The sequence below is a fragment of the Choristoneura fumiferana genome, chromosome 30 (genome assembly GCF_025370935.1).
Source record: "Choristoneura fumiferana chromosome 30, NRCan_CFum_1, whole genome shotgun sequence".
Lineage (NCBI taxonomy): Eukaryota > Metazoa > Arthropoda > Insecta > Lepidoptera > Tortricidae > Choristoneura > Choristoneura fumiferana.
Window position 1 is genome coordinate 1,460,821 of NC_133501.1, and position 13,958 is coordinate 1,474,778.

The 13,958-nt window shown below is 39.8% G+C and overlaps 1 protein-coding gene across 2 annotated transcripts in view; it reads right to left on the reverse strand.

Annotated features, from left to right (window-relative positions):
* Positions 1-22: 22 nt before the first annotated feature.
* LOC141444941 (uncharacterized) overlaps positions 23-13,958 on the reverse strand; it is a 30,048-nt gene continuing 16,112 nt past the window's right edge. Inside the window, exons 6-10 of one of the 2 annotated variants that reach the window (XM_074110727.1) lie at positions 9,208-9,315; positions 7,028-7,243; positions 6,018-6,129; positions 3,456-3,560; positions 23-857 (exon numbers count right to left, since the gene is read on the reverse strand). In XM_074110727.1, the coding sequence (XP_073966828.1) occupies positions 723-857; positions 3,456-3,560; positions 6,018-6,129; positions 7,028-7,243; positions 9,208-9,315 (676 nt within the window). In that variant the 3' untranslated portion in view covers positions 23-722. Of the gene's footprint in view, positions 858-3,455; positions 3,561-6,017; positions 6,130-7,027; positions 7,244-9,207; positions 9,316-13,958 lie in introns of those variants that run through there. The other variant, XM_074110726.1, reaches the window with a different exon arrangement.

Here is a 13,958-nt window from a genome sequence, read left to right on the forward strand (position 1 = left end):
ACCTAAGGTTCATGCTTATAAGATGTATTAGTGTGCGTGAGTGACAGTACCAACAGCGACTAAAGACGCGTTCATGTTAAGCCAAAGATGCATTTCATTACTTTGAAAAAAATCTCGTATCTCAACTATGGTGAACAAAATTCACCCTTAAAGTAATGTTCATAAACTTCATTCAGAAAAATTATTGATTTTGAGGTAAGTGCGAGCTTTTTCAAAAGTAGTGACGATTTGTAGATGCTTAGAATTACATTAATAAAACGTTGAACATGAAACTACCGTGAGACTCACTCATATTAAATGATATTATAACGGACCGCTCTGAGAGCGGTGGCGCGTAGTGTGCGTGTTGCGGCAGCCGCCGAGTCGCGTGCTCCTGAGAGGAAGGGCTACAAAATAGCCCGAAACATGTCGAGCTAAACTCGGTTTAAGACGTGAGTTACCCGTTATAATATCATTTAATATAATAAAATGTTATTGGGCGCGCCTTTGTGAGTAACAGATTAGTGAAATTAAAATAATACAAGACAAAATAATGTAAACATTTTTTATTAAAGTTACACGTCTTAGCTTCTATGAGCGCGCGAACGCGGCGGCGCGTCTACTCTACGCTTGCCCCCTTCCCTCGCGTCAGCAAGAGCCCTTATGCAGCTTAGTTTAGTTTCGCGGCGCGTCCACTCTACGCCTGGTGTTGGTGTGTCGTGTCCCCAGCAGCAGTCGCAGTGTCAGCGAGCGCCCTTATGCAGCTTGACGTGGTTGTGTAAGGCGGCGGAGTGCGCGAACGACGCGGCGCAGTGCGCGCAGTGCAGCGGCCGCGCGCCGGTGTGCGTGCGGATGTGCGCGCGCAGTATCGCCAGCGTCTGACAACACAACAACACGAATCATCCTACTAATATTATAAATGTGAAAGTTTGTGAGTGAGTGAGTGAGTGAGTGAGTATGTTTGTTACTTCTTCACGCTGAAACGGCTGGACAGATTAAGATGAAATTTGGCAAAAAGTTATTTTATAACCTGGATTAAAACATAGGATACTTTTTATCCCGATATTGCCACGGGATAGGGATAAAATCTCTAATTAACAACCGCTGGGCTTAGAGTCATGAAATTTGGTATGTAGGTAGCTGGACGTCTGGAATAATACATAGGCTACTTTTTATCCCGATGTTCTCACGGGATAGGGATAAAATCTCGAAATAACAACCGCTGGGTGTAGAGTCATGAAATTTGGCATGGGTGTTTTAATTTAACGTCAGTGAATTCCCACGAGAATTCCCGGAATAAAATCCCGGAATTTCAATTAACTTGCTGTATCTAATGATTTACGCGTGCGAAGCCGCGGGTAAATTCTAGTTCATTATAATTTCGGCCTATACAGGGTGCAACATTCAGTTCGTTCGCGAGCATAACTATCGATGTATATGTTATGGACCAAGTGATTAATAAGGGCATTATTTATAATGCCTGAGCTATATAGGGCAAAGTGATAATTATTATCTAAACTTCATTATTTATCACATTGCCCGGTCGTTATGAATGTTGCTACATGATCGTTGGGCAATTTTATTACAACTGATTTTTGGCCAACTGAAGTTTGATTCAATCAAGCGGAAAATTAGGTGCAGCTGCGACCAAAGCAAGCCAGCATTCAATGCAACTATTAAAGATAACTTACTTAACAGATTTTTAAAGATATTTAATTGTATAGGTAAATGCATCTATAAAACGAAGAAATTTTATGTCAAAAATATAAAGCTTATATACGCTTTTTGCTTTATGGTCTTTCTTTGATTGATAATTAAATATGGCAATGCAGTTGATTTGACTTTAGACTAATCCAGATTAATCTAAACTAAATTATGAAATATAAACTTATAGAAAATACAATCATATACTTAAGATACTGTACCGCATGTTTACAATTTGTTTTGTGTGCCAAAGTTAATAAATAAATAAATACTACTAAATACTAAATAATAAATCTACTAGCTAACTTAAATAATATTTTTATATTATAAAAAAAGACCGCCTCGAATCGTTCCTGGCGCAAAGGTGCCCAACACTAGAATATAAATAATAGTAATAAAGCACATCATTTTATTACTCTGCCCAATAGGTGATAGACATTATGTATAATGTCCGGGTAATTTAACCTTTTAACCGCTACGGTCGGCCACAGCCGACAAAAAAAAAATTCTGAAAATCGTTCCATATGCGCCACGAAATGCCGACATGGCCACTATGGCACTTTTTTCAGCTGTCGTGTTTTACCGACCGTGGCGGTCAAGGGGTTTGAATAGTTATTATCAAATTGCCATTTCATCCTGGTCATTATAAAAATTATCATATTAAAATTAGCGATTTATCACTTGGTCCACAACATATATATCATGTTATTTTGTTAATAATAAACAGTGATCGTACCTACTTTTTCTAGCATTTTTGGTGCGATGACGTCAAGTGGCACACGACAGCGACCTAGGGTTGTCGACGTGTATAATGTGATTGACGTTTAAAATTATTTAATAAAGCACATTTTGATTTGATAATGAAGCACATTTTTTTTTACTTAATCAGTTATTATACCTAATTGTGTAAGTATAACATTTATTATTGTAACCCAGTCTCTCCATTGTGTTTAATCAGTTAATAATTATTGCTTATTTTCACACACAAAATCAACGCAACTGTTCTTAGCACTTGACGTGACGTCAGTGAAGAAACAAAATGACTTCTATATTCATGCACTGCCATTACCTACGCATTATACTGTCTATGCTAATATGTAGTTAGTATATCAATTCCAAATCATAAATATGAACTATAACCTGACATAGGAATTATTGCAACTGTGTTACATTTTCTTATAGTAAATTAACCCTTCATGTCATTATGCATATTGGGTTGGGCTTTACATGATCTAAGAATATTTTCTGTATTCCCGATTTGTTTAATACGCTATTTTATTTTTCATTTTATTTGATTCTTGGTTCAAACAATTTAATATTGGGCACCACTGACAACCCTAGCACTGCACCGAAAATGCTAGAGAAAGTACTTCTCTTTTAAAATATGGCTTTTCTGTCCTAATTAATAGGACAATTTCGCCAGTGTCAAAGTATACTCTCTTTGAGAGGGACGTTGTACGGTGGTTGTAGTTTTTGCAACTTGATAGTAAAATTCCAGAAACCACGCGGAGACAACTTGCGCATTAAAAATGTCAGACACGAGAGAAAAATAGAATTTTGTGATCACTGTTCACTGTTAAGGTAAATCGCCGCATAAAACACTATCAAAATTATACTTCAACTAGCCAAAGAAACAGAAATAGTAAAATTAGATATTGTCTACGTCCGCCATGTTCGAATGCTACAAATCGAATCCTAGAGAAAGTACGATCACTGGCAATAAAGATGTCACGATCCGTCATGGTGACAAACTTGAAAGAGAAGTGACGCACCGTGAACCCGCGTCCGCAGTAGTCGCATATCTTGTCGCGCGGCGGCCTCTTCTTCTCGTGCACGTAGCTCAGGTGCCGCTTCAGACCCACGCTGTTCTTGAACACCTGTGCCCAACGTGTTAAGCCGCATTACATTCACATTTATCTCTCGTGTTGTGTCGTGACGCAGAATTTAATATGGTTGCGTTCACATTTATCTGATGCAGTGGCCGTCGACGGCGAGGTAGACCGAAAAGGAGATGGCGGGACGATTTAGACGCGTATGCAAGGGATTGGCCTGACATTGCGCTGAACCGGGAGGTGTGGAGATCAAGAGAAGAGGCCTTTGCCCAGCAGTGGGACACTATTGTAGGCTAGTTAAAAAAAAAAAAAAAAAGTGTGTTGTGACGGCTTGTGTTGTGCCGCATCGAAGCTGTAGAGAGAGACACAACGCGACAGATAAATGTGAATGCTGCTTTAGGCTCTTATACAGATGTGCATGTTGCAGAAATTTTGGAAAAGTTCTCGGAAATTTCTGGAAATTTTCACAAGAAATATAGGAAATTTAGATTTAAGAAACGGAAAGTCTCAATCCCCATACAAATTTCGAGAAGTTTTCCGAAGTTTTCCTATGTGAAAAGTTCTGCAATTTTGGAAAGTTTCCTTTGGCACATCAGTAGGCTCTTCATTTTGTATGAAGGCGATCACGCAACGAGTTCGCCGCGACTGATATGTGTATATAGGTCCCGCCGGAAGACCAGCGCTGACTCCATCCCAGGAGTCCGCATTTATGCTGAGGCGGGACCTTTTCACTCACACATATAAAATTATATATTTCATTTCATAATTTTGAACATGAAACTACCGTGAGACTCACTCATATTAAACATGTCGAGCTAAACTCGATTTAAGACGTGAGTTATCCGGGTCATTATATTTAATATTTCATTTCATATTTCAACTATTTTTGTAACTTTTGTTTTTAACTATTATGTGTGTGTTGAATAAACTTTTTTCATTTCATTTATAGAAAACACGCTCGCAACTCGCAAGGGTGATAAGGCCCAAAGGTGCAGATAAACTCGAGCATACACTTGTCGCAACGAGATCGCCGCGAGCGCGCAGCGAATTAGCAAATTAACGCCATATTGTATATCGAAAATACAAACTGAGACATGGATGCACAGAAAAACCAGAAAAAGAGACCAGCGCTGGGAATCGAACCCAGGTCCTCAGCAATCCGTGCTGCGTGCTATAACCCCTACACCACCGCTGGCTGGGGGTTCGATTCCCAGCGCTGGTCTCTTTTTCTGGTTTTTATGTGCATCCATGTCTCAGTTTGTATTTTCGATATGGTTTCACGGGATACCCGTAAAAGTAACAAATTTGGAGTTGAAATAAAAAAAAAAAAAATACAAAAAGATTCCAAATAACCAGCCATATTGTATACTCTAGAACACTAATAATAGGACGCCTTCGGCGCTATACGCAGCTCACTGCGCGTTCGCAGCGGTATCGTTGCGCATCGGCGAAGAAAGCGTTAGGACCTTATCACACTTACGATTCCGCTTCGCTTTCAACTCGCCCGCAAATCGCCAGTGTGATAAGGCCCTTAGTGAAGGAGTTAAGCCAGGGATACACTAGAGCACAAATGTCTCACGACATGAGCCGGCGACATGTCCAGCGAAGCCGGTCGGTTTCGCCTGACATATCTGGCGACACCCGACGTCGTTAGTTACACGTGTCGCAGGACATTTGGCCTCTAGTGTATCCCTGGCTTTATGATACAGGGCGGATCCAGCTAAGCCACACAGGGAGTCACTGTCAAGTTGCCCCTCTTTTGACGCAGTCTTACTTTTGGCAATCTTGATTTTATTCAAGTCAATGAGTATAACATTATTTTCTTTTTTTATCCCCCGACGCAAAAAGAGGGGTGTTATAAGTTTGACCGTTGTGTGTCTGTCTGTCTGTGGCACCGTAGCTGTTAAACGAGTGGATCGATTTGAATGCGGTTTTTTTATTTCATTCATCAAAATCGGTTCAGCCGTTTTTGAGATATTGAACTTTAAAGTGACAAAGCCGGGGGTTTTCCAACTTTCTGTTGGTTAGGTTATCATGTATTTATAAACAATTATAATTTAACAAAAATTATTATCATAGCAGCGGGCGAAAACTCAACAGAAATTATCTGCCGGCGTTAATCGCTCATTTTACATCTTAATACTTAATAGTACATTGTGTCTTAAGGGCGGTAAATAAGGAATTACGAACGAGAGTCTATTAGAAGCCCGAAGTCGAAGACTGAGGGCTTTAATGAGTCGATGTTCGTAATTCTAGTACCGCCCGTGCGACATACAATGTTTTTCACCACATTTGCGAGTAAAATTGTATATTTCTATGACAAGAAAATTTGTACATATACGCGCAATGACTCATTTACCGACCACGGGTTTCATGACAAGCACATTAAGGTCGAGGGTTTTATTTGGGGGGTTGCAACCAAGGTAGCCTGCATGTTACGACACTGTTTACGAGCAGGTGTGATGAAAAAAATATTTATGAAATGAAATGAGAGACACATACCTTGCCGCACTCATCGCACTTGTGCTTGCCGTTCTTGAGATGGTCCCAGTCGACGTGGTCCCGCAGCCGCGTCTTCGTCAGGAAACGTTCGCCGCACACGCTGCACGCAAATCTAAAACAATTAACTATTTTTTTAATTAAGGCCGGCAACGCATCTGCAGTTCTGATGGTGTTGCGGATGTCTATGGGTGACGGTAATTAACCATCAGGTGAACTGTCTGCTCGTTTGTCTGCTATTACATCCTACTTATATTATCCTGCTTCCTACTTCTTACTTATATATTACCTATAAATGCGGAAGTTTGTCTGTGTGTATGTTTGTAACTCCTTTACGCTTAAACAGTCGGACGGATTTGGATGATTGGTACGTAGATAGCTGGACGTCTGGACTAACACTTTGGCTACTTTTTATCCCGATATTCCCATGGGATAGGGATAAAATCTCGAAATAACAACCGTTGGGCTGTTTCCGTAGCCATTACGAAAAAACCAAGTAATTGTTTTCTAAGGATTTCGTATGGTGTACGGAATCTTTCAAGTTTAGGTATATTTTATACCTTACGCTGCTATTTACTCTTACACTACTAATAATTCCCAAGCAATCTTAGCCGTTATAATTTTTCTTGTAAATTTGATATACTTACTACCCTAAATTTTTTCAAATGTTTCCACCCATTTGTTTAGATTTTCATAAAAATTTTGCACTTCAAAGTTGAATAGTCGTAGCAATCCAATGTCTTTAAAAGCAATGGTTTTAAAAGACCTATCCAACGATACCCCAAACTACAGGGTTAGTCAAGAAAAAAAAATGACCCACTTACGTCTGACGGAGGTAACCCTAAAAAAAATGTTTTCTACCACTTCGTCGGCGTGACTGATATGTATATGCATGCCAAATTACAGCTTTCTAGTACTAAAGGTCTCTGAGCTTAGCCGCGGACAGACATGGCGAAACTATAAGGGTTCATAGTTGACAACGGAACCCTAAAAAACTCACAGCATTAACTTACTTCTTATCGGTGTCGCTGGCGTGTCGCGAGTGCGTGTTCAGATGGTGCCGCAGGTTGTGCCGCGTGCGGAAGTGCGTGCGGCACGGCGCGCAGTACGCGGCGGCGGCGGCGGCGCGGTGGACGGACGCCGTGTGCGCCAGCAGCCCGGACCGCGCGTTGTACACCTTGCCGCATTGCGGGCACGAGTACACGCGGTTGGATACCTTGTGGACTGTACTGGGGTGGAAAATTAAAAACCTGTTATTTAGAACCAAAAAAAATGTCCGTAAAAGTCTACATTATTCCTTACATATCGGAAGGCTAAGTGCATAGTTTATGGTCAGCGAGAAATTAATAAGTTAAAAAGATTGCAGGCGCGCTTAGCTTGACAATAATGTATTATTGTAGTCTCAAACTTTTTAAAAAGTGAAAACGGCCGTGGAAATGTTGGCACAAGTCGTATACAGCCAACTCAAATGGCTGCCATCAGTTATTTTTTTGGAACTCCAGACTTTTTCTATTGGATCTTAGACAGCTTGCGGTGTTTTCGGTGGAAAAAAAATACACCGGCTGTTTTTTTTAATGAAAAAAAGGCGGAAAGCATTAAAAATTTTATTGGAATAAAATTAATAGTAGATTATTGTCGTGGCCTGGAAGTAGGCAATTGCTGGCTGAGTATGAGAATTAAACGGACGAGCTTGCGAGTCCTTTTAACTAATACGACACAACAAGATACAACAAGACCATAAAACCGAGCCGGTACGGCGAGGGTAAATAGATACGTCGAGGGGAAAATTGGTTTGATGCTAGAGTTTTTCACTCTACTTTTCACATCGATGGCGTGGAAATAAAATAGAAACAGTGGAAACAATTGTTTACTTACTACTTATGTACCATTTATAAAAGTATCTTTGATAAAAGTATCTAATTAAACTAAATTATCAAATTAGTTTATTTTTGTAATTTTATAATTAGGCATTATTATTTTAAGCGTACCATAATACCCTTTACTTCTTTTTTCAGATTTAGAGTACTTTGTGTTCCCTGTTACCAAGAATTAGCACTATTGGTTTGAACGAAGAAAGTGTCCTTATTTTTTACAAGCTTTTATTTAGTTTCACCTGTCCCGTTGTCTATCGGTCTGTACTGTAGTCAAATCTTGCAAGTTAAATTCGACCAACTTCCAGTAGTCGGATGGACTTGAAATTTGGCATACCTATGTGAATTGCGTGACAATACAATAATCTGTACCACTACCATGAGTTTACAGTGACCGTACTCGATAGCGACGGCGTAAATTATTTGTTGAGGCGCTGTACAATTCTTCATACAAATAATTTACGTCGCTATCGAGTACGGTCACTGTAAACTCATGGTAGTGGTACTGGTAGTGACATCCTAGTGGTTCAGCCAGGGTCGTCTCCGCAGGACGGCCTCTTCAGCAGTTAATGGCGTCAACTTGAAATTTGGTATGCAAATGTAGTTTGGGTCACGATGCAAGTAAAGTTGTCAAAAAGTACGGTCAGCAAAAAAGCTTGTACAGATAGTTCAACTCAGTTGTGCGCGCGGCCCTATGTGTGCGTGCGCTTGTAAATATACAACTTTCACGTGACGCGGCAGTCGTCGTCCGAGCAAGACGTGTTCTTATCGCTTTACCCACACATAGGGCCGCGCGCACAACTGAGTTGAATTATATCGAAAATACAAACTGAGACATGGATGCACAGAAAAACCAGAAAAAGAGACCAGCACTGGGAATCGAACCCAGGTCCTCAGCAATCCGTGCTGCGTGCTATAACCCCTACGCCACTGCTGGACAGGAATCTAGACACGAATTTTTCCTATGCATACATATCTCTCAGGTTGCTTATTTCTACTTTGCTCACAGCACGCAGCACGGATTGCTGAGGACCTGGGTTCGATTCCCAGCGCTGGTCTCTTTTTCTGGTTTTTCTGTGCATCCATGTCTCAGTTTGTATTTTCGATATGGTTTCACGGGATACCCGTAAAAGTAACGAATTTGGAGTTGAAATAAAAAATACAAAAAGACTCCAAAAAACCAATCATGAGTTGAACTATCTGTATTAAAAATGAAAATTTTACCAAAAACTTGTCTTTGACAGTTTTGTGAGTTTTTCATACGGTTTATATGGGTGGTAGCTGGAGGGGGAGCTCTCTATTGTAGCCACACAGGTACTCACAACATATGCATCTTGAGCGCAGAGTTGTTGACGAAGCTCTTGCCGCAGGTGGGACAGCACGGCTTCTCCTTGTGCTTAGCGCAGTGGTAGCGGTACCGGCGGTGCGACCTGGTGGAGACAGACCTTTTAATATATTCTAAAGCTAATTAATTTAATAACTTTCAGTAAGTAATAGTCTTTGGCTGAAATTTAAGGAACTCGTCAAAAGTGTAGAACGTGTGCTCGAGAAGCCAGTTTTTTAGTCGTTTTTTAAAAATGTCTAATGACGGAGCTAAAGTAATGAGGGCTATCGCGTATGAATTCGCCACTAGAGGCGCTAGTGTAGCGTGAGGTCTCCGAAATGTCAAATCTCATAGTTTTTGGGTGAGCTACGCGGGTTTATTTATAATTAGAATAATTTAGTGAATATTTTGCAATATCTGAAATTAATTATGGAAAATATGCGTTCCGGGGAATGAATGTCTGTGTTTTGAGACAGTTTTGTCTTTTGGAAACCTTTGTCCTCCCTTTTTTCCGAACAAAACGGGGACTATGCAACACTGTGGCATGCTCGATATTTTTATGGTACGGTTTTAAGGTGTATTAAATATGATTTTAATCTAAACTTTGTTTTCACGCCCGTAATAACAGACTTTGAAAGCCATACTTAAAAAACTCACGCAACAGTGCGCCATCTAGTGAGACATAAAACGATAGCCCTCATTGTCTCGGGCATTTTGTAGGTACACCGTGAAGCCTACAACATGAATCACTTTGCAGGACTTATAAGTTATATACTTATAGTGAGCCGTCGCCTGACTGGACGGAGCCTTCGAGGGTTACGCAGCGAGTGGGTTGCCATATCAGCGCGCCTCCCATACTTGCACGCACAGATTACTATGTACACATAGGTACACCAGTTTGGAATATTACAAACGAGGGCAGTGTGAGTATTCCTAACACTTTAATAGTACATTAATTGTGTCTTAAGGGCGGTAAATAAGGAATTACGAACGAGAGTCTATTAGAAGCCCAAAGTCGAAGACTGAGGGCTTTATTAGTCGATGTTCGTAATACTAGTACCGCCCGTGCGACATAGGTACCTATAATGTTTTTCATCACATTTGCGAGTAAAATTGTGTATTTGTAAAAGAAAACCTAATATTTTTACAATAATTGGCGATACTGCTGTCTGCGCTCTTGGCAGCGCCAGCACCCCGCCGCCCGCCGCCCTCCCCCTCCCGCAGCGTGTGCCTGACTGACTGACGCGCGTGCGCGAGGTCCACCCGCAGGGCTTGCAGCGCAGCTCGCGCAGCAGCATTAGTACGCGCAATGACTCATTTACCAACCATGGGTTTCATGACAAGAAAAAAGGTCGAGGGTTTCATATTAGGCATTACGGCCAAGTTAACCTGTATGTTTTGATACTGTTTACGTGCAAGTGTGATAAAAAATGCATTCTTCCTGACGGCTCCTGACTCGCCCCAACGATTGCCCGTGCAGTACTCTTTTGTAACCTGAATGCACGCTGGCAATCAGCCGCACGCCGCCACAACTCGGCGCCATACCATACTGAAGGAGTGAACGTATTGTGGCGAAGTACTAGTCTAGTAGCACGTCCGCACCGCGTGCCGCGCCGCGACACAACTCGAGCCAAGGCTAGAGTGATAAGCTGTTAGCTGTTACTGAACCAGTGGGATACATCTTTGGCCTCATCTGCACTTTACATCTGGTGAGATACCCCTATCTATATAAAAATAAAATTTATTAAAGAAATATATAGTTTTTTTTTGTTTGTGGCTATTGACACCTAATTACCTTGGTCTTAGACGAAGATTTTACTTCATGCACGAGAGCATAAAAAGTCAGTTTATGTCGCCTAGATCCAGCATACTTAAATACGAACATTACGAGCATGAGACGTGAAAAATTCATTTTTATGGTCAGCTAATTGGAAGGCCGTGGGTGGAGTGAAGTATAGAAAAGAAAAAGCATAGATAACAGGTTGTTGATGTTGCCATTTTATAGAATTATGTTTTTGTCTATATTTACATTTTTAATGTTTTAAAGTTACAGATGAAATTAATAGTAATTATTTACTGTTTTAAATTTTCTATAGTTTTTATGTATTTCTTTTATGTTCATGTATTGCACAGCATTGAAGACTTGGACACGGAGACTAGAAATCCTCACGAGACGTAGAGGGACGGGGCGAGTTTGTTTCCGTTGACATGATGTCGATGGATTCGGTTTTTAAACTATAATTATTTTTACTTTCTTTTTCACAGAATCCTTAATATATCCCTCCGCAACCGTATCCGACGTCCAACCACCATGTCTTTTCAAGGTGGTTAGATTTGCACCGGACTCCGCAAGGAGAGTCGCCGAAGTTCTACGGAAGCAGTGGCCTGTGTAGGATTCAGCGTTCGGAAAATTCAGATAAGCGGCAATAGCTTTTGGGATCGCAGCAATCTTATGCCTACCCATATTTTGCTTGGTGCATTTGCCATTCATGTAATGCAGAAAAAATCTATTATGTTCCAAATCCTTAGGGCGGAGATTTATATATTTCTTCACTACATCAAGAAGTTCGTCTTTAATTTCGCTTTTGTGTTTGGCAGGTTTATTAGAATCATGTTGTTATGGTTTTCGATATTACCCGTTTTAATTTTGAGTAATTAAGTTGACCGGCATTCACCATTTACTCCAAAAATCAATACGACCTGTAAACAAAAAATGATATTTTTAAACATATTTATTTTAATTTTAAGTTTAAATATATAATGTCAACTCTCGTTATTTAAAGTCGTGATAATATTACACAGTTAGTTTGTCGTCTTGGCAAACCCCAATGGTTTTAAAAAACCTATCCAACGATACTTCACACTATAGGGTTAGTAGAGAAAAAAAATCACCCCCACTTTACGTCTATGGGAGGTACTTAACTTATGGGAAAAACTTTTTCACACCATTTTGTCTGCGTAGTTGCTAGATATATCCGTGCAAAATTACAGCTTTCTAGCATTGAAAGTCTGCGCAAAGCCGCGGACGGACAGACGCACGGACATGGTGAAACTATAAGGTTTCCATTTTTGCCATTTTGGCTATGGAACCCTAAAAGACTGAACTGACAGCGGTAAGCGCGACAAACGAATAGTTCCCACAATGGCTACCGATTCGTCCGTGTCGCTACTATCGCCATCAACAGCCATCGGTGATGCCGGAACAAAAACTTTTAAATTGATGTTTATATAATCATTTTCTGGCGTTGCTGAGGCATTAGTACTAATTAGTATTTTTTTATCCAAAGGAAATTATTTATTACAATACTTTATTATAATGAAATTAATGTAAAAATATAAGTCTTACAATACTATTTTAATTACTAGGTATTTCGTTTTCGACTTACCTTTGCAGCTAAATAAATAAGATCTGGTGCTTCCATAAGGAACGTGTCTACATTTTCGGCAGTCAATACCTTCGATTTTTTCGATTTGTCGAAAACCTTTTCAGTATCTTATGTAGTTTTTAATGTTCACGTTATTCTTACTACTTAGTGTTGCTTTAAGCATTGAGTAAATTGCCCACAAAGTGGAGGTCTTCCACGTTTTTGAAAGTTCGCCAAAATATGCTAGTAGCACATTTTCGGAAAAAGATGTTGTAACTTTCTTGTTCATCCATGTTGTAAAATTTGTGTATACTTTTAAATATTTCTTCTTGGATCTTTCGGGCAACAAATTGTCAACAATCACCTGCGCTGCCTCTTCTATTTCTGGAGGCGTAGTATCCATAATAATATCCATAGGTATTACTATTCGTTGCTGGAAGAATTAATTTTTCACAAAAATGTCCGTAAAAGTTAACATTATTCTTTATATATATTATCAGAAGTCGAAGTGCTTAGTTTATGCTCAGCGAAAAATTAAATAGTTAAAAAAGATTGCTGGCTCGCTAGCTCGACAATAGTGACGCATACAAATTCCATTATTGTCGAGACTCAATTTTTTCAAAAAGTTAAAACGGCAACGAAAATGTTGACCCATGTCACCCAAACACCACACACAAACAACAAACAGCCCACTCAAATGGCCGGTATCAGATATTTTTTGGAACTCCGGGCTTTTTATTGGGTCTGAAACAGCTTGAGGTGTTTTCGGTGGAAAAATACACCTGCAGTTTTTTTATGAAAATAGGCGGGACGTTCTTTTGGAATATTTTTTTTGTTTAATATTTTAGCAAGGCTTAAAAGTAGGTACCCCAAATGTGACTTTGTCAGCCTCATGCAATAACATTAAATGTCATAATATATTTAGAGTTTTTTTTTATTCTAATTTAGAACCACCATCAGAGACTAATATATTTTCACCATTTTCGGCAGTCTCGGCTTGAATATCAATTGCTGACTTCGTTTTAGTTAAACGGTCTTGCAAGCTGGCAGCAATGGCCTACTTTCCTGCCACGACAATAATCTACTATTATTTATCAATACGTTTAATTATTTTATTACAAAACACACAATAACAATTGAAAGACTGCGTTGTTCCCGCCGATTTTTGTTTATCTTTTGTTACACAATTATTTTTTCAGAGTTCTTAGTTATAATTTTTGAGATATGGTAGATTATTGCCGTGGCATGAAAGTAGGCAATTGTTGGCGAGTATGAGTATTAAATGGAGGAGCTTGCGAGTCTGTTTAACTAATACGAACCAACAATTGCTATTCCAGCCGAGACTAATATAAAGCTTTACTCAAAAATGGTGAAGGAAAAAGTG